We start from the raw sequence: 19,748 nt of genomic DNA on the forward strand, positions 1-19,748 counted from the left end.
CCACTCAGACTCGCCACCTCCCGACCCTATTCCTATAATCCTGCATTTCCCTAGGCTAATCCACTTAGACTGTACATCCCTGGACACTACAAGCAATTTAGCATCGCCAATCCACCTGACCTGCACATCTTTGGACAATGGAAGGAAACCGGAGCACCCAGAGGAAACCCATGCAGACACAGGGAGAATGTGCAAACTCCATACACACAGTTGCCCGAGGGTGGAATCGAACCCGGGTCCCTGGTGCTGTGAGGCAGTGCTAACCACTGAGCCACCAAGCCGCCCCAACTTTCCTCATTGCCCATAATATTTTCTCCCATGTTCCTTTGGCCAGTGAGGGGACAATTAGTTACTTTCCTTTTTATAAAAACTTATAACAACTCTTACAAACCATTTTTATATTACTGGCTACTCCCACAGCAACATGGTGCACCTGGGCATGTCCTAGATAGAGATTTCAACTTAACTTCACCTTCCAAAACATGCTTTGACTCTGGGAAACCGTATGAGTAATTTAAATTCGTTTGAGGTCACAGTAGACATCCTGTCAGCACCAAACTCAGAAAAAGGGCCAGCAAGTTCAATGTTTTCCCATTTCCAACGCTTAAGTAAACATAAGCCACTCTGAATGGCAATTGCTTTAGGTCTGTTTATCAGCATTCTGCCAGGGGCTTTTTGTTCAAATTACATTTATGATTTCAAACTCCAAACTATGTTTTAATCCTAAAATGCATGAAGTGCGAAATTAGACATTTTTGCAACATCTACTCTTTCTTTGGTTCCCAACTTCATTTCAACCTGAATGTGAACTTAATGACTTCTGCATCTGAATGCCTGGTTTCCTTTACTCTTTATTTCATTGTGGTCTGTTTATACTTCCTAACAAAATATAAAGCTTATCAATATTGAATGTCATCTGAGAATTACATGTTCATTTGTCAAGTTCAATATCTTATATTTTGCTGCAGTCTTCCTAAGTATTCCCCCCATTTGTTGTTCTTTGTTTGAAATTTTGATATTATACTTTACATTAATTGTGAAGAACTACAATCCCACAACAATCTTTATGAAACACCACAGTCTGAGTAACTACTCTTGAACCATTCTCTGGATGTGTACTGTAGCTATCCTGTCACTTATTCTCTGATTTACATATTCTAATCTCAGTCAGGAACGTACTCTCGATACCTAATTGGAGGTCTGGTGGTAGTTCAGATTTTTAAAAATTCATTCATGGGATGTGAGCATCGCTGGCTAGGCCAGCATGTATTGCCAATCTCTAAAAAGGGTGATGAAATACTGCAACCATGTTCATTATATATGCCAACAATGCTGGTTTAAAGAAGCGAGCTCCAGGATTTTGACCCCACAACACTGAATAAACAGCAACGTAGTTCCAAGTCAAAATGATATGTGGCTTGGAGGGGCACTTGCAGACAGTGATATTCTCAAGCAGCTGATGCTCTTGTCCCTCCAGTTGATGAAAGCTTTGGATTTACAAAGTACTACTAAAAGAAACCTTGAGCAGTTGTTGCAGTGATAGTACACACTTTGTCTGTGATGGAGTGAGTGAGAATGTGATTAGGATTAAGTTTGTGATTAGGGCGCCAACCAAGCAAGTTATCTTGTCCTGGATATAGAGCTTCCTGAATGTTGTTGCTGCTGCAACCATCCAGGCAAATTCCAACATATTTCTGATATGTGCCTCGTAGGTGGTAGACAGATTTTGTGTAATGAAGAGCCAAGTTATTCACCACAAAATACTTAGCCTCTGATCTGCTCTTGAAATCACATATAGTTGGTTCAGTACAGTTTCTGGTCAATGGTAATCCTCAGGATGTTGCTAGTGGGGATTCAACAATAGTAATGATTTTGAATGTCAAGGGAGATGTGGTAACTTCTGTCTCGCACTTGTGTGTGTCATTAATGTTACTTGCCACTTATCAGCCTAAGCCCAGATGTTGTCCAGATCTTGGATTGTTTCAGTATGTGACTTGTTGTAAACGGTGCTGAATATTTGTACAATCATAATCATTGAACATTCCCACTTCTAACATTATTATGGAGTGAAGGTCAGCAATGAAGCAGTTGGAGATGACTGGGCTCAAGACATTAATCCTGAGGAGCTCCTATAGCAACGTCCTGGGGATGAAAGGACGGACTTCAAATAACCTTTGCGTTCAGTACAACTCCAGCAGCAGAAAGTTTTATCCCATAACTCCACAAACCCTAGTAACTTCAGTTTTGCTAGAGCCCCATGATGTCATAGCCAGTAAATTGCTACTTGTTGTTAAAGACAGTCGTTCTCAGCTATAATCACATCTATGCATTACCCCTGTCTAATACTTCAAAAGAATTCAATCAGCTCAAAAAGAAACATGAACTTCCTTCTTGAACCGCCTGCTGGTACTCTTATGTTTTTACAAGAAAGAGAAAAGGACAAAGAACAATCCAGCAGAGGAACAGACCCTTTGGCCTTCTAAGCCTGATCCAACACATTTTGCCCTTCCATATTAAAACCGTCTTCACTTACAGGATCTGTATCCCTCGGTTCAAATGATTGCCAATCGCAACATTCAGTAACAATTCCTTGATTTCTAGCACTGACAAGGTAACTGGTCTATAGAGATAGCAAGAACTGCAGATGCTGGAGTCAGAGACAACAGTGTGGAGCTGGACGAAACAGCAGGCCAAGCAGCATCAGAGGAGCAAGGAAAGTTGACGTTTCGGGTCGGGACTCTTCTTCAGAAACATCAACTTTCCTGTTCCTCTGAAGCTGCCTGGTCTGCTGTGTTCCTCCAGCTCCACAATATGTTGTAACTGGTCTATAGTTTTCATGGGATGATTTCAAAATTGAAAACTCTTCTGGACCACCTGAGAAAATAGTGCCTCAGTTTGACATCTCATTTCAATAAATGAGATCTTTGGCAATGCAGAATTTCCTCAGGTATTTCAATGAAATGCTACCCTGTACTTTTGGATCTCTGGATTCACCTTTTGGCCTGAGGCGAGAACACCACCAACTGAGTGATACTTATATATCGCCTTAGATACAAGCTAATAAAATGGTTCAAAGTGAATCAAAAACTAAGCCATCTCTTCACAGCTTCAGTTTCTTCAAATTCCTTTCTGTGCACCAAGTTGATTATCCACATTATCATACTTTAAAATCAGAAGTTCAAAGTACATGCTTTAATTATTTTTACTTTACTCTCAGACAACTTCACAAGATTTTTTAGGTTCCAGAAAAATTCCCTTCTCAATTACCAGTGTAACTTACGTGGATTGTAATTTTTTCAGTAGTTTTTACTGGTTGCTTTGAAAGTAGATAGACCTCAGGCCCATGTTTGATAAAGGTTGGAAACCTATATTAAAACAAAGAATGAGTATGCCTCGAATGCAGAATGATGTCAAAAAGACGAAAAAGTTAAAGAGCACTCTATCGGAATGAATTCAGCATTCACAACAAGACAGTTTATCTAAAAACACAATTCGTAAAAAGGTAAATGGTTATGCTAGTAATTATCGACTAACTATCGATTATAATTCTGCTCAGTTCAATACCTTCTAAAGGTAAATTCTTATTTAAGCAAACACTTTACATTCAAGTGAGAGGCACAAAATAGGGATGTGAACTTCAATTTTCAAAACTGCTCTTTTCTCAAAAAGCATTCCAAGAACGTGAACATTTTTTGTTTAGAAGTGCTTCAATTATTACAAATGTTTACAAGGGCTTACCAGAAAATACAGCCATGTATGCAGACATTATTTGTATCGTGATTTAATAGTTATTTTAAAAAATGCATAATATTCATAAAAAAGCTTGGACAATATATTTTGTTTGCCAGCAAACCTGGTGCTAAACACCTGTATTAGCAACTACAGTAAACATTGTGTTATCGAGCATTCTACCAAGTGATATTTCTGGCAGCTCAATATTTATCATAAATTGGGTCAATGTTTAGATATTGCATTCTTTAAAAAAATAACTACAGTAGATTGTTAATCTGAAGTTTCTCTTGGACTTTATACTGAAATGATTAAACTGGGTCAGTTTTGAATACTGTACATGAACAAAGATAAACCACTCAGAGCAACTGTCAGCCAAACTGACAGCTCAATTTTTTTTTGGAAAATAGTCTGTCCGAAGGCTGTAGTGTCAGTTATTATGATTTAACTGAGATGCCCTGCTGCACTGGGATCCTTGACTGTCCAACTACTTCCCAACCCTCAACTTCTCACACAGAGGGAAAGCACCATCTTGTGCATCAGAAATAAATTAACTCTTAAAAAACACAAAGGTGGACAATTCCCCTGGACGAGAATCAGGTACATCCTAGAATGTTTTGGGAAGCTACGGAAGTTGCTGCTGGGCCCCTTACTGAGAAATTAGTGCCATGGATGAGACCCGTGGAGGTTGGTTAATGTGGTGCCATTATTTCAGAAAAGCAATAAAAGGAAAAATAAGGCAACTATAGACCAGTAAGCTTCATGTCAATGGTGGATAAGTTGTTGGAGGGGATCCTGAGGGACAGGATTTACGTGCATTTGGAAAGGCAAGGACCGATTAGGGATAGACAACATGACTTTTTGCATGGGAAATGGTGTCTCACTAACTTGATGGAGTATTTTGAAGTGACAAAGAATATTGATGAAGGCACAATGGTAGACATTGCCGACACGGACTTCAGCAAGGTGTTCAACAACATTCCGTATGGTAGACTGGTTAGCAAGGTTAGATGACATGGAAGGAGGTGAGGTGCGGTGCGGTGGCGCAGTAAGTAAGTCTGCAGATGACACCAAAATTGGAGCAGTAGTGGACAGTCAGAAGATTATCTCAGAGTACAAAGGGCCAATGGGCCAAGGCACGGCAAATGGAATTTAATTTAGATAAATGTGAGGTGTTGCACTTTGGTGAGGCAAGTCAGGGCAGGATTTATACAGTTAATGGTAGGGCCCTGGGCAGTGTTGCCAAACAGAGACACCTAAGGGTGCAACTACAAAGTTCATTGAAAGTGGAGTCACAGGTAGATAGGGTGGTGAAGATGATGTTTGGTACACTTGCCTTCATTGCTCAGTGCATTGAGTATAGGTGTTAGGATGTCAAGTTATAGCTGTGCAGGATATTGGTGAGGCCACTTTTGGAATACTGCATTCAATTCTGATCTTTTCTCTAGCAATGAGATGTTGTTAAACTTGAAAGGGTTCAGAAAAGATTTATAAAGATGTTGCTGGGATTGGAGGGTTTGAGCTATAGGGAAAGGCTGAACAGAGTGGGGCATTTTCCCTGGAACGTTGGAGGCTGAGGGGTGACTTTATAGAGGTTTATAAAATGTGGGGCATGGAAAGGGTGAATAGCGAAGATTTTTTTTCTCCCAGGGTGGGAGAATCCAAAATCAGAGGGCACAGGTTTAAGGTGAGAGGGCAAAGATTTAAAAAGGGACCCGAGGGGAAACCTTTTCACGTAGAGGGTGGTACACGTATGAAATGAGCTACCAGAGGAAGAAGTGGAGGAGTCGGGTACAATTACATCATTTAAAATGCATCTGGATAGGTACATGAATAGGAAGGTTTAGAAGGATATGGGCCAAATGCTGGAAAATAAGACTAGATTTGTTTAAGATACATGGTCAGCATGGACGAAATGGACTGAAAGGTCTGTTTGGATGCTGTATAACTAACTCTGTTAATGCCATTTTTGATGAACAGGTATTAACTATTCCCCGAGCATGTCAGGTAACAAAGATTTTACTGCATTTAAGAAAGCATAACTCTTCATTTATGATATTTAGAGCATCCAAACCAATTTAAAATGCTACAATCAAAGGCAGCAGACTCAAAAAACTTATCAGTAAAAATTTTATCCGATGGGTACTTTCTCAACAATAAAGAAATGTAGAATTGCATAGATTCTATTTTATTGAGAATCATAATTTGCAAATAAAAAACTTAAGTCAATACAACAATGTTGCATATTATTCCTAATTAACTAATTATAATCAGCAAACAACAGCCACATAGAATTGCATTAGAAAGCACACTCTCTAATTAGCCAGATATATATGTGCCTCAAATTCAATCATGGTATTTTGGCCTGGTCTCTGGAATGTAAGGATTAAAAGGGCACTCTAATTGAGGTATATAAGACAACTAAAGGATGTGATACAATAAATAGAAACTATTTCCTTAGAACAGTGCAGGAGGGGACAAACCTTACAATAAGAGCTGGGCTCCTCAACAGTTAAATAGAATAAACTGCAGATGCTGGAAATCTGGAACAAAAACAGAAATTGCTGGAAAAACACGAGTTCTGAAGAAGGTTCTCAGGACCCAAAACGTAGCTGTTTTCTCTCCAGAGATGCTGTCAGATCTGCTGAGTTTCTCCAGCAATTTCTATTTTTGTTCCTCAAGAGTAATATCCCTTCCTCCCAAATCTGAGATTAAATGACCAGGTTAATGATTGTGTAAAAAAAAAACAAATTTAAACCCCTTAATTATTCAGTAGCAGATTTCACACGCAAAACTTTATTTACCCACAAAAGCAAAGTCTAAAGCTCAAGAAACTTTCAACAAACCGTACCAAGCACTTATTTTACACGCTTTATCAAGGAAAATATTTTGACTGTGCAACATTATAAAAGCATATGCTTGCCACCTATTTCCATTACCTACTGCGTGGCATTTTCACAGAATTGTTGCGAGGAGCTCCACGAGCCAAACCAGTCTCTGCTGTCTCAGACTCTGTGCGAGGAAGAATATTTGGAGATGGTTTGGACTCATTCCAATCATCATCCCAGTCATCATCCTCTGCAGCACCTACAGAAGAGTAAATCTAATATTAACGCAAAGAAACAGAAGCTTCCATGAAGGCTCCCTACACATGTAATTTTGTATAAGCATTAATTATTTTAAAAAGTGGTAATTGTGCATAACCCTGCTTAGGATGTTAAGGAAATTCATAAGTGCAGATAGACAATGACTAGGTTTTTCTAGGACAGTCCTTGGCCCATTGCTCAAGAACTGTGAAATGACTGAACTTAGAAACAAATGTATCTTTAAAAATTACATATAAATCAAAGAGAAGCACAAAATCAGAAATTGACACTTCAATTTCCAAAAATTTGAGTAACTTAGGACTGGATCAAAATCTGTAAAAACTGCCAAAATACTAAAAATCTATTACAGATTGCTGAATATCAATTAAATCAGAGTTCCTTCCAAACTTTGGGGCTGGAAAGAGAAAAAGATCTTCAATGGTTGCAATTATAGCAGAGAAATTTCAGACAAAGTAAGGAGAATACTTACTTTCTATGAGGACAGTGGAACAAATATGGTGAATGACATTAAAAAGAGACCTTGTGCGAACACAAACATGCAGTACTATGGGACAGATCAGAGGAATGACCTGGGGTCCTAAAGAATGGTCAATCTCAAATATTAATTCTGTTTTTCTCCAGAGGCTGCCAAACCTATTGAGATTTTCCAGCTTTTTCTCTTATGAAAACTACACAATCTCTCGAATTCAATTTGAAAATTGCAAAAAAGGGGCACAGGGAACACAATATATGATAATATTTCAATCCGTGGAATAAAATATAGAAGCTCACCAATTATGTGCTGCCTGCACATTACCACAATTTTAGCATGCAGACAGCAGGGGTTCCAATATTGCAAAAACCTAGCAGTATGAAAATTTGCTGGCATCTCCCCTTCAATGAATGCCACGTGTTTACTAGCGATACCAAGATCACTGGGAATTGTGGTAGAATGGGACTACAGATTATGTTGGAGTACAATTCTGCTGCTGCTGATGACCCATAAGTGAAGGCACTCAATTCAGTCATAGCAATAATGCATGGGTTGGAAGATGGTATACAAAAGAAACATCGGGCACATGCATGCTGGAGCCAGAGCAAAGCAAAAGGAATGGCAGATGGAGTTCAATTGGGATAGATGCAAGGTATTGTATTTTGGTACAACAAATAGGGGTAGGACATATACAATTATTGGTAGAGCCTTAGGTAACATTGTAGGACAGAGGGACCTAGGGGTGCAGGTACATAATTCTTTGACGTTTGTATCAGATATAGACAGGGTGGTTAAAAAGGTGTTTAGCACAGCTGCCTTCAATGTTCAGTCCTTTAAGTATAGGAGTTGGGAAGTTACGTTGAGGTTGTACAGGATGTCTGGTGAGGCCTCTTTTAGAATACTGTGTCCAGTTCTGGTCGCCCGGTTATGGGAAGGATATTATCAAGCTGGAGAGGGTTCAGGAGCGATTTACCAGGATGTTGCCGGGTATGGTAGGTTGGAGTTATAAAGAAAGGCTGGATCTTTTTTCCCACTGGAGCGTATGAGGTTGAGAGGTAAAATCATGAAGGGTATAGATAGGGTTAATGGTAGTTGTCTTTTAGCTAGGAGACGGGGAATTTCAAGACTACGGGCCACATTTTTAAGGTGAGAGAAGGATTTTTAAAAAAGATATCAGGGCAAATTTTCTATATAGATGTTGGTTTGCATGTGGAACTTCCTGAGGTTGATGTGGGCACAACTGCAATATTTAAAAGGTATTTCAATAAGTACATGATAAGGGAAGTTTGGAGGGATATGGGCCAGGAGCAGGCAGGTGGGACTGGTTTAGTTTGGGATTATGTTTGGCATGGACTGGTTGGACCCAAGGGTCTGTTTTTGTGCTCTTATGACTCTATGATAGCATATTACCTCATTCTGTGGTGCACTATCTCATTGCAAAGGTTACACATGACTTTTATGGACCAGTTTGCACTTAGTCAAATACTTGACGCAAAGAAAAGCTGACTAGAAATCCTCAATTTGATATCAAAGAGCATGAAAGAATCTAACATCAACTTGATGCAAGGTTTTTTCCACAAAGTTTGGAGTCCATCCTTTTCATTATCAAAACAGGCAGCTACTGCCAGCGACACATTCATGAAGTTCAATGAAGAAGAATCTGATGGACAACATCCCAGTATAGGAAGCACCCACCCAATGTTTTTGTGCCATATCTGAATATGCTCAGATAGTGCAACCTGAAGCCAAGCCTTCCAGATACCGAACTGAGCAAGGTTGCCTGCCAAAGTTTCCAATCTGCTCAGCATCCTTCCACTAGCCATGAATTAGCCACTAGGAAAGAACCTTGTAGGAGCAATAGAACAGGCACTATCAGAACATATAATGAATGACCAACTCAATTCTATATTCATTATGGCATGATTTATTAAAATTTGGCTTGTAATGTGCATTTTGCATCAACATTTTTGTATTAAGGATAGTAGAATGATGTGATGGCCAGTAACAGGAAAAAAGAAAGCAGCATGGGACTACTGCCGAGTGCAGAATAGTGATCAAGGTTACCTGACATCATTTATTGTTTGTTCATGCAGATTCTGGACAGAAAGAAGTTGTAAAGGTTGCAACTGCTTCCTCATCCTCTTCTTCCAGCACCACCACTTCAGCTTCTTCCAATGTAGCTTGGGCGAAGATTCTTCCTTCCTGATAGCAAGGTTGTGCAGCAAGTAGCAAGACTTGACACATCTTCACACCAATTCACAGTACTGAAGAAGGTTTCCCCTAGAGTAGTCCAGACGTTGCTGGTTCATAAAACCATAACGTGCAAGAGGTGGGCCATTCAGTCCATTGAGTTTGCCCTGTCGTTCAACAAAATCTTAGCTGATCTATTAATCCACAACTCTATTTTCCTTCCTTTTTTCCTATAACTCGATTCCCTTACTGGTTAAAAATCTGTCAGTCTTCAATATATTTAGCAACAAGCTTATACAGCTCTCTACAATAAGGAATTTCACAAATTCCTCCTCATCTCGGTCTTAAATGTGCAACCTCTTATTCTGAGATTATGCCTTTTGGTCCTAGAGATAGCAAGATCATTGGGAATAGTGGTACAATGGCAGTTACACCACAGCACAAGGCTGCAGACTGTGTTGGACTACAATTCTGCAGTTGATGGCCTGCGAATAAGTCACTCAATCACATAGCTACAGCAACAATGCATGGCTTGGAGATTAGCAGGAAGGTAAAACATCTGGCATGTGAATACTGCAGCCAGAACAAAGGAACAAGGTAGCACATGAAGAGAAACAACCTTTCCTACATCTATTCCATCAAGTCCTCTAACAATCTCATACTTTTCAGAAGGTCAACTCTCCTTCTATATTTCAAGAAGTACAGGCCCAATTTGCTCAACCTCTCCTTATAAAACAGTCCTTCCATACCTGGTATCAGCCTAGTTAACCTTTTCTGGACTCCCTCTCATGCCAGTATATCTTTCATTAGTTAAGGGGCCCAAAACAGTTCATAGTATTTCAGTTGTGGTCTGATTAGTGCCTTGTATAGTTTTAGCAAAACCTCCCAATTTCTGTACTCCATTCCCTTTGACTTAAAGGGCAACATTCCACTATCGTCCCTATTACTCAATGAATTTGAATGCTAGCTTTTTGTGATTCATGGATGAGGATTGCCAAATCCTTCAGCTCTTTGATTTTCTGCAGTCTTTCTCCATTTAAATAATATTCAGCTTTAGTGCAAAAATGCACAACCTCACATTTCCCCACATTATATTCCATCTGCCAAGCTTTAGCACAGTCATAACCTCTTTTCTCTGCAGACTTGGTCATCCTCATCATTTGCCTTCCCACCTACTTCTGTGTCATCCACAAACTTGGCTATAGTACATTCACTTTCCTCATCCAAGTCATTAATATCAACTCTAAATAATTGTGGCCTCAGCACTGATCACTGTGGCACACTATTAGTTAAAGACTGCCATCCTAAACATACACCCTAATCCCAATTCTCTTTTGTCTATTACTTGACCAATCCTCTATCCATGCTAATATACCACCTCCAACACTTGTTGTATGTGGGGTACCTTATCAAATGCATTCTGAAAATCCAAATAAACTATATCTATTGCTTCCCGTTTATCTCTAACCTGACTGTTACCTCCTCAAAGAATTCTAGTAAACTTGTCAGGCACAATTTCTCCTTCACAAAGTCACATTGCCTCTGCTTGATCATATTACGCATTTTGAAATGTTCTATTACATTCTTTAATTCAGACTCTTAACATTTTCCCAATAACAGGCATTAAGCTAACTGGCCTATTGTTAACCACTTTTTGACTCCTTCCCTTTTTAAATAGGAGTGTTACATTGGAAAACTGTCAATCTTCTGGGACCTTCCCAGAATAAGGATTCTTGGATGATTACTACCAGTGCATCCTCTATCTCTGTAGCTACTTTCTTTAATATCCTGGGACGTGTCCATCAGGTCCAGCGCACGTGGCAGCCTTTAGCCTCATTAGTTTCCCTAACTATTTCTCTAGAGTATTTATTTTTATTTAATTGCATTTATTTCTTCTCCTCACTGTTGCCCCTTGAATATTTAGTAATTTTGGAATGTTATTAGTGTCTTCTACTGTAAAGACCGATGGAAAGTATTTATTCAACTCCTCTGCCATTTCCTGGTGCCCATCTTGATTTCCCTAGTCTCATTCTCTAAGGGGCCTTTGCCGTCTCTCCTTTTTATACTTAAAGTTGCGCTTGCTGCCCATCTTGATATTACTTGCAAGTTTACCCTCTAAAATTTATTTTCTTCTTCCATTACTTTTTCTGGTCACCTTACATTGGTTTAAAATAACTTTCCCAATCCTCTGGCTTACCATTAATCTGTCACTTTTTTTTTTCAAATCTGATGCTATCCTTTACTTCCTTAGGTTAACCAATGTTGGCTTATCCCCTTCCCAGAATCCTTCTTCCTGACTGGAATGTGTCTTTGCCATGAGCCACAAATTATTTTCTTGCATGTTTCAAGATCTGTTCCAGGAGATTTCTTACAGTACCAGGACCTTTTACATGTCTGTCACGCATGTGAGTGTGTGAAACCATGAGCGATGTAGTCATTGGAAAGCCTCCAATTGTCTAGTAGCCACTCTTTAGTTTTCTGTCATGGTTGAAATGCAGGTGACAAAGGACTACTACAGAGTGGCTGCATCATAACTGTTGCCACAATGTCAGGTATTGATCTGCATCATGCACTGTCTATCTGAGGTTGGGGTGGCAGCTGTTCCAGGCAGCAAATTTCAGTGACAAACACTCTAGTTAAGCAAGGTTGGCTCAATCATTTGTGATCATTGAAGCACAGGCAGAAGAGTTGATCCCAGTGCAGATACAACCTTCTGCTAAGGACATTTTTCACTTTTACCTCTCAGTTTGTGTCACATTGCTTATCCTCTGCTAATTCCCCTAGTCATGCTCAACGCTAAGAGGAAGGTCAACAAATCAATGTCTGGGAGCAACTTCTCTGTGCAGAAGCTTTTAAGTCAGCAATAGACTAATTCAGCAGCTGCCCCTCAACATCCTGCAGAGTAGTGAAACTTTAAGCAATGACAGAAACCATACAAAATGCATGGAATTAAAATAACAGTCAGCAGAAATAGCCGGCAGATAGTTCAAGACTCTTTTAATATCTTCAAATTATATTTTCTAAATCAACCTGCTTAGAGATGTTACTACTCACCTCTGGAGTAGGTGGGACTTGAACCCAGGTCTCTTGGTTCAGAATTAGGGACACGACTAAGACCAGAAAAGCCCCCTTGGAGGGCATGCATTAATCCAGTTAATGTTGTGTTCAGCTGTGCCAGGTTGAGAGATGTGATAGGCTGGAGAGTGGAGCTCCAAAATGGCACAGCTGATGTTAAATTATTCTTGCACTTTGATCAATATCAGAAACTGCCTGCTTTGCATGCTGCTGACAGAAATTAGACAGACATGTAAACCATTAAGATACCATCTTGCTCAACTGTTCACACGTGCCACAAATGCCAAGAAATGTATGCTACAAGCTATTCCCTCATCCCCAAACCACATCTCATCCAGCACTCAAAACATGCATTCAAGGAAGGGTCACTTAATTGCTCACATTTAACATAGAACATACAACAGTACAGGCCCTTCGGCCTACAACGTTGTGCCGAACTTTTACCCTAAACCTAAGGTCTATCTAACCTCCATCCCTCCTTATACTATCATCTATATGCCTGTCTAATAGCCGCTTAAATGCCCCTAATGAGGCAGACTCCACTACCCTCTCCAGCAATGCATTCCACACCCCTACCACTCTCGGAGTAAAGAACCTACCTCTGACGTCTCCGCTATATCTACCTCCACTCACTCTAAAACTATGCCCCCTCATAATAGCTACCTCCACCCTAGGAAACAGTCTCCGACTGTCCACTGTATCTATACATCTGATCGTTTTGTACACCTCTATCAAGTCACCTCTCATCCTTCATCATTCCAAAGAGAAAAGCCCGAGGTCTCTCAACCTTTCCTCGTAAGGCCTTCCCTCCATTCCAGGCAACATCCTGGTAAATCTCCTCTGCATCTTTTCCAACACTTCCACATCTTTCCTGTAATGAGGTGACCAGAACTGGACACAATACTCCAGATGTGGCCGAACCAGGCTTTTGTACAGCTGGAGCATAACTTCACGGCTCTTGAACTCAATCTCTCTATTAATGAAAGCTATCACACCATACGCCTTCTTAACAACTCCATCCACCTGGGTGGCCACTTTCAGGGAACTGTGGACATGAACCCCAAGATCCCTCTGCTCTTCTACACTGCCAAGAATCTTTCCATTAACCCTGTATTCTGCTTCCAAATTTGTCCTTCCAAAATGAATCACCTCATACTTTTCAGGGTCAAACTCCATCTGCCACTTCTCAGCCCAGCTCTGCATCCTATCAATGTCCCTTCGTAACCTAGAACAGCCCTCCACACTATCCACAACTCTACTCACCTTCGTATTGTCCGCGAACTTACTAATCCACCCTTCCACTCCTTCATCCAAATCATTTACAAAAATCACAAACAGGAGGAGAGGACCCAGAACAGATCCTCGTGGTACACCACTCATAACTGAGCACCATGTTAAATATTTTCCGTCCACCACCACCCTTTGTCTTCTAAGGGTCAGCCAATTCTGAATCCAATCTGCCACATTTCCCCCTATCCCATACCTCCTTACTTTCTGCATGAGCCTACCATGGGGAACCTTATCAAATGCCTTACTTAAATCCATGTATACCACATCCACTGCTCTACCTTCATCCACGTGTTTGGTCATCTCTTCAAAGGTTGGAGAGGCATGATCTACCCCTCACAAATCCATGCTGATTATCACGAATCAAACTGTGCCTATCCAACTGATCATAATTCCTATCTCTCGGAGCCCTTTCCAATAATTTGCCCACCACTGACGCAAGACTAACGGGGCTGTAATTTCCAGGGTTATCCCTGTTCCCTTTTCCTGAAGGAGGGAATGACGTTTGCCACTCTCCAATCTTCTGGCACCATACCCGTGAAGAGTGAGGACGAAAAGATCATCGCCAAAGGCCCTGCGATCTCTCCCCTCGCTTCCCATAGAATCCTTGGATAAATGCCATCAGGCCCGGGGGACTTATCTATCTTCAACTTCCTCAAAATTCCTAGTACATCTTCCTTACTAACATCCACCTTCTTTAGCCTACCAGCCTGTTTCATACTGTCCTCCTCTACAACTAGGTCCCTCTCAGTTGTGAATACCAAAGAAAAGTATTCATTAAGGACCTCTCCTATCTCTTTAGGCTCCGTACGCAAATTCCCTTTACAATCCTTGATTGGCCCTACCCTTTCTCTGGTCATTCTCTTATTCCTCACGTATGTGTAAAAAGCCTTGGAGTTTTCCTTGATCCTATCCGCCAAGGTTTTCTCATGCCCCCTTATAGCTCTCCTAAGCCCTTTCTTTAGCTCCTTCCTGGCCAACTTGTATCCCTCTGGAGCCTTTTCCTTTCCTCTTTTCCTAAACCTTACATAAAAGCATCCTTCTTCCTCTTAACCAGTTGTTCGATCTCTCTCGAGAACCAAGGCTTCCTGCCTCGACCGCATCTTCCCTGCCTGCTCGGGACAAACATACCGATCACACGCAGTATGCATTCCTTAAACAATCGCCACATTTCTATAGTGCTCTCCCCTGACAGCATCTGTTCCCATTTTATGTTATCCAGTTCTTGCCTAACAGAATTATAATTACCCTTCCCCCAATTATAAACCTTACCCTGCTGTATCTACCTATCCTTTTCCATGACTATTGTAAAAGTAACAGAGTTATGATCGCTACTGCCAAAATGCTCTCCTACCAACACGTCTAACACTTGGCCCGGTTCATTGCCAAGCACCAAATCCAAACTGGGCTCTCCTCGTGTTGGTCTATGTACTGTGTCAGGAATCCTTCCTGAACGCACTGGACAAAATGTGCTCCATCTAAACTATTACAACTAAAATGTTTCCAATCAATATTTGGAAAGTTGAAGTCACCCATGACTACAACCCTGTGACTTCTGCACCTTTCCAGTATCTGCCTCCCAATCTGCTCCTCCACTTCTCTGCAACTATTAGGGGGGCTGTAAAAAAACCCCAAAAAGTGACTGCTCCTTTCTGGTTCCTGATCTCAACCCAAACTGACTCTGTAGACCTATCATTTTCGAACTGCCTTTCAGTAGCTGCTATACTAGCCCTGACTAGCAATGCCGCTCCCCCCCCTCTTTTACCACCCTCCCTATTTCCTTTAAAGCATCTAAATCCCGGAACTTCCAAAACCATTCTTGTCTCTTACTCAAGTTTCTGTAATGGCCACAAAATGTCCTTTTAAAAAAAAACAAGATTATTAAGAAATAAGAGCAGGAACACACTAAATCCCTTCATTCATCATGATCCTGGCTGATCTTTCCCTCAATTCTACTTGCCTGCTCAACTTCCATTTTCCTGGATTCCATGAGAAAGCGAAAAAAATTACCAATTTCAGCTCTGAATACATGTCCAACATTAGAACATCCAGAATCCTCTAGGAGAGAATTCCAAAAGTTCTCAACTCTCCACATAAAATAAATTCCTCATCACAGTCCAAAACCATCAACCCTTTAGCATGGGGCTGTGCCTTTATGCTCAAAGTTCTCCAGCCAGAGGCAACCAACTGTGTTTACCCTGTCAAGGGTCTTAGCTTCAGGATCTTAGAACATCGCACAGGAACGGGCCCTTCAACCCACAATGCCATGCCAAACATGATGCCAAATGAAACTAATCCCTTCTGCCCACCATTGGTCCATATCCCTCCATTCCTTGCATATTCATGTGCTTATCTAAGAGGCCCTTAAATGCCCCTATTGTATCTGCCTCCACCACCACCACCCCCTCCAACAGAGAGTTCCAGACTCTTATCACCGTTTTAAAAAAAAACTTGCCCCGCATGTCTCCTTTGAACTTTTCCCCTCTCACCTTAAATGCATGTCCCCAAATCTTAGGCATTTCCACTCTGGGAAAAAGATCCTGACCATCAACCTTATATATGCATCCAATATTTTTACACACTTCTATCAAGTCTCCCCTCAGCCTGCGCTGCTCAAGGGAAAACAACTCAGGATTTTTTTTTAAATCTATTCATTTGTCGGATGTGCGCATTGCTGCCTGGCCAGCATTTCTTGCCCATCCCTAATTGCCCTTGAGAAGGTGGTGGTGAGTTGCCTTCTTGAACCGCTGCAGTTCACCTGCTGTGGGTTGACCCACAATGCTATTAGGGAGAGAAATCCAGGATTTTGACCCAGCGACAGTGAAGGAACAGCGATATATTTCCAAGTCAGGATGGTGAGTGGCTTGGAGGTGGTGGCATTCCCATATGTTTGATGCCCTTGTCTTTCTAGATGGAAGTGGTCATGGGTTTGGAAGGTGCTGCCTGAGGATCTTTGATGAATTTCTGCAGTGCATCTTGTAGATAGAACACACTGCTGCTACTGAGCGTTGCTGGTAAAGGGAGTGAACTTTTGTGGGTGTAGTGCCAAACAAGCAGGCTACTTTTTCCTGGATGGTGTCAAGCTTCGAGTGTTGTTGGGACTGCACTCATCCAGGCAAGTGGGAAGTAATCCATCACACTCCTGACTTGTGCCTTGGAGATGGTGGACAGGCTTTGGAGAGTCAGACGGCAAGTTACTCGCCACAGTATTCCTAGCTTCTGGCCGGCTCTTATAGCCGCTGTGGTTATGTGGTGAGTCCAGTAGAGTTTCTGGTCAATGGTAATTCCCAGGATGTTGATAGTAGAGGATTCAGTGATGGTAACACCATTGAATGTCAAGAGGGGATGGTTAGATTGTCTCTTATTCGTGATGGTCATAGCCTGGCATTTGTGTGACGTGAATGACACTTGTCACTTGTCAAGCCAAGCCTGGATATTGGGCAGATCTTGTTGCATGTGAACATGGACTGCTTCAGTATCCGAGGAGTCACGAATGGTGCTGAACATTGAGCAATCAATCAATCAATCAATCAATCATCGGCAAACATCACCATTCTGACCTTATGATGGAGGGAAGGTCATTGATGAAGCAGCTGAGGATGGTTGGGCTTTAGACACTATCCTGAGGAACTCCTGCAGAGATGTCCTGGAGCCGAGATGATTGACGTCCCACAAACACGACCATCTTCCTCTGGGTCAGGTCGGACTCCAACCACTGGAGCGTTTGCCCCCTGATACCCAGCGATTCCAGTTTTGCTAGGGGTCCTTGATGCCACACTCAGTCCAAAGCAGCCTTGATATCAAATCAAGGGTTGTCACTCTGGAATTCAGCACTTTTGTCCATGTCTGAACCAAGGCTGTAATGAGATCAGGAGCCGAGTGGCCCTGGCGACACCCAAACTGGGTGTCACTGAGCAGGCTATTTCCAAGCAGCACCTGCTCGATAGCACTGTTGAGGAGACTGATGGGGCGGTAATTGGCTGGGTTGGATTTATCCTGCTGTGTGTGTACTGGACATACTTGGCCAAAGTTCCACATTATCGGGTAGATACCAGTGTTGTAACTGTACTGGAACAGCTTGGCTAGGGGAGCAGCAAGTTCTGGAGCACAAGTCTTTAGTACTATTGCCGGAATGTTGTCAGGGCCAGTAGCCTTTGCAGTATCCAGTGTCTCCAACTGTTTCTTAATATCATGTGGACTGAATCAAATTAGCTGAAGACTAGTATCTGTAATGCTGGGGACCACTGGAGGAGGCTGAGATGGATCATCCACTTGGCACTTCTGGCTGAAGATTGCTGCAACTGCTTCAGCCAAATCTTATGCACTGATGTGCTGGGATCTTCCATCATTGAGGATGGGGATATTTGTGGAGTTTCCTCCTCCAGCGAGTTGTTTAATCGTCCACCACCATTCACAAGTGGATGTGGCAGGACAGCAGAGCTTAGATCTGATCCGTTGGTTGTGGGATCGCTTAGCTCTGCCTATCACTTGCTGCTTTCGCTGTTTGGTGTGCAAGTAGTCCTGTTTAGGACCATAAGACATAGGAGCAGAAATTAGGCCATTCGGCCCGAGTCTGCGCCACCATTCAATCATGGCTGATAAGTTCCTCAACCACATTCTCCTGCTTTCTCCCAGTAACCCTTGATCCCCTTGATAATCAAGAACCTTTCTATCTCAGTCTTAAATGTACTTAATGACCTGGCCTCCACAGCCTTCTGTGGCAGTGAATTCCATAGATTCACTACTCTCTGGCTGAAGAAGTTTCTCCTTATCTCCGTTCTAAAAGGTCTTCCCTTACTCTAAGGCTGTGCCCTCGGGTCCTGGACTCTCCTACCAATGGAAGCATCTTCCCAACATCCACTTTGTCCAGGTCATTCAGTATTCTGAAAGTTTCAATTAGATCCCCCCTCATCTTTCCAAACTCCAATAAAGTATAGTCGCAGAGTCCTCAAATGTTCCTCATATGTTAAGCTTTCCATTCCTGGGACCATTCTCGTGAACCTCCTCTGAACCCGCTCCACGGCCGGTACATCCTTCCAGAGATATGGGGCCAAAAACTGCACACAATACTCCAAATGTGGCCTGATCAGAGCCTTTTAAAGCCTCAGGTGGTACATCCCTGCTTTTATATGCAAGTCCTCAAAATAAATGCCAACATTGCATTTGCCTTCCTGACTACTGACTCAACCTGCAAGTTTACCTGGAGAGAATCCTGGACTAGAACTCCCAAGACTCTTTGCTCTTCAGACTTCTGAATTTTCTCCACATTTAGAAAATAGTCCATGCTTTCATTCTTCTGACCAAAGTGCACGACCTCACACTTTCCCACATTGTACTCCATCTGCCACTTCCCTAACGTGTCCATGTCCTTCTGCAACCTCGCCACCTCCTCAATACTACCTGTCCCTCCACCTATCTTCGTATCGTCTGCAAGCTTAGCCAGAATGCCCACAGTTCTTTCATCTAGATCATTAATGTACAAAGTGAAAAGTTGTGGTCCCAGCACTGACCCTTGCGGAACTCCACTTGTCACCGGCTGCCATCCTGAGAAAGACCCTTTTATCCCCACTCTCTGCTTTCTGCCAGACAGCCAATCTTCTATCCATGCTAGCACCTTGCCTCTAACACCATGAGCCCTTATCTTACTCAGCAGCCTCCTGTGTGGCACCTTATCAAAAGCCTTCTTGAAGTCCAGGTAGATAAAATCCATTGGCTCTCCTTGGTCTACCCTGCTCGTTACTTCCTCAAAGAATTCTAGCAGATTCGTCAGGCATGACCTCCCCTTGATGAAACCATGCTGACTTTGCCCTATTTTACTATACACTTCCAAATAGTCAGCAATCTCATCCTTTACAATGGACTCCAAAATCTTACCCACGACTGAGGTT

The 19,748-nt window shown here is 41.9% G+C and overlaps 1 protein-coding gene across 2 annotated transcripts in view; it reads right to left on the reverse strand.

Moving 5' to 3' along the window:
- The window catches only part of snx9b (sorting nexin 9b), a 209,218-nt gene that overhangs the window by 66,126 nt on the left and 123,344 nt on the right, over nucleotides 1-19,748 (reverse strand). For both annotated transcript variants that reach the window (XM_048601167.1, XM_048601168.1), the window contains 2 exons: nucleotides 6,669-6,816; nucleotides 3,281-3,365 (listed from right to left, as the gene is read on the reverse strand). In XM_048601167.1, coding sequence (XP_048457124.1) covers nucleotides 3,281-3,365; nucleotides 6,669-6,816 — 233 coding nt within the window. The remainder of the gene's footprint in view (nucleotides 1-3,280; nucleotides 3,366-6,668; nucleotides 6,817-19,748) is intronic.

Source organism: Rhincodon typus, chromosome 9 (assembly GCF_021869965.1).
Source record: "Rhincodon typus isolate 14 chromosome 9, sRhiTyp1.1, whole genome shotgun sequence".
Lineage (NCBI taxonomy): Eukaryota > Metazoa > Chordata > Chondrichthyes > Orectolobiformes > Rhincodontidae > Rhincodon > Rhincodon typus.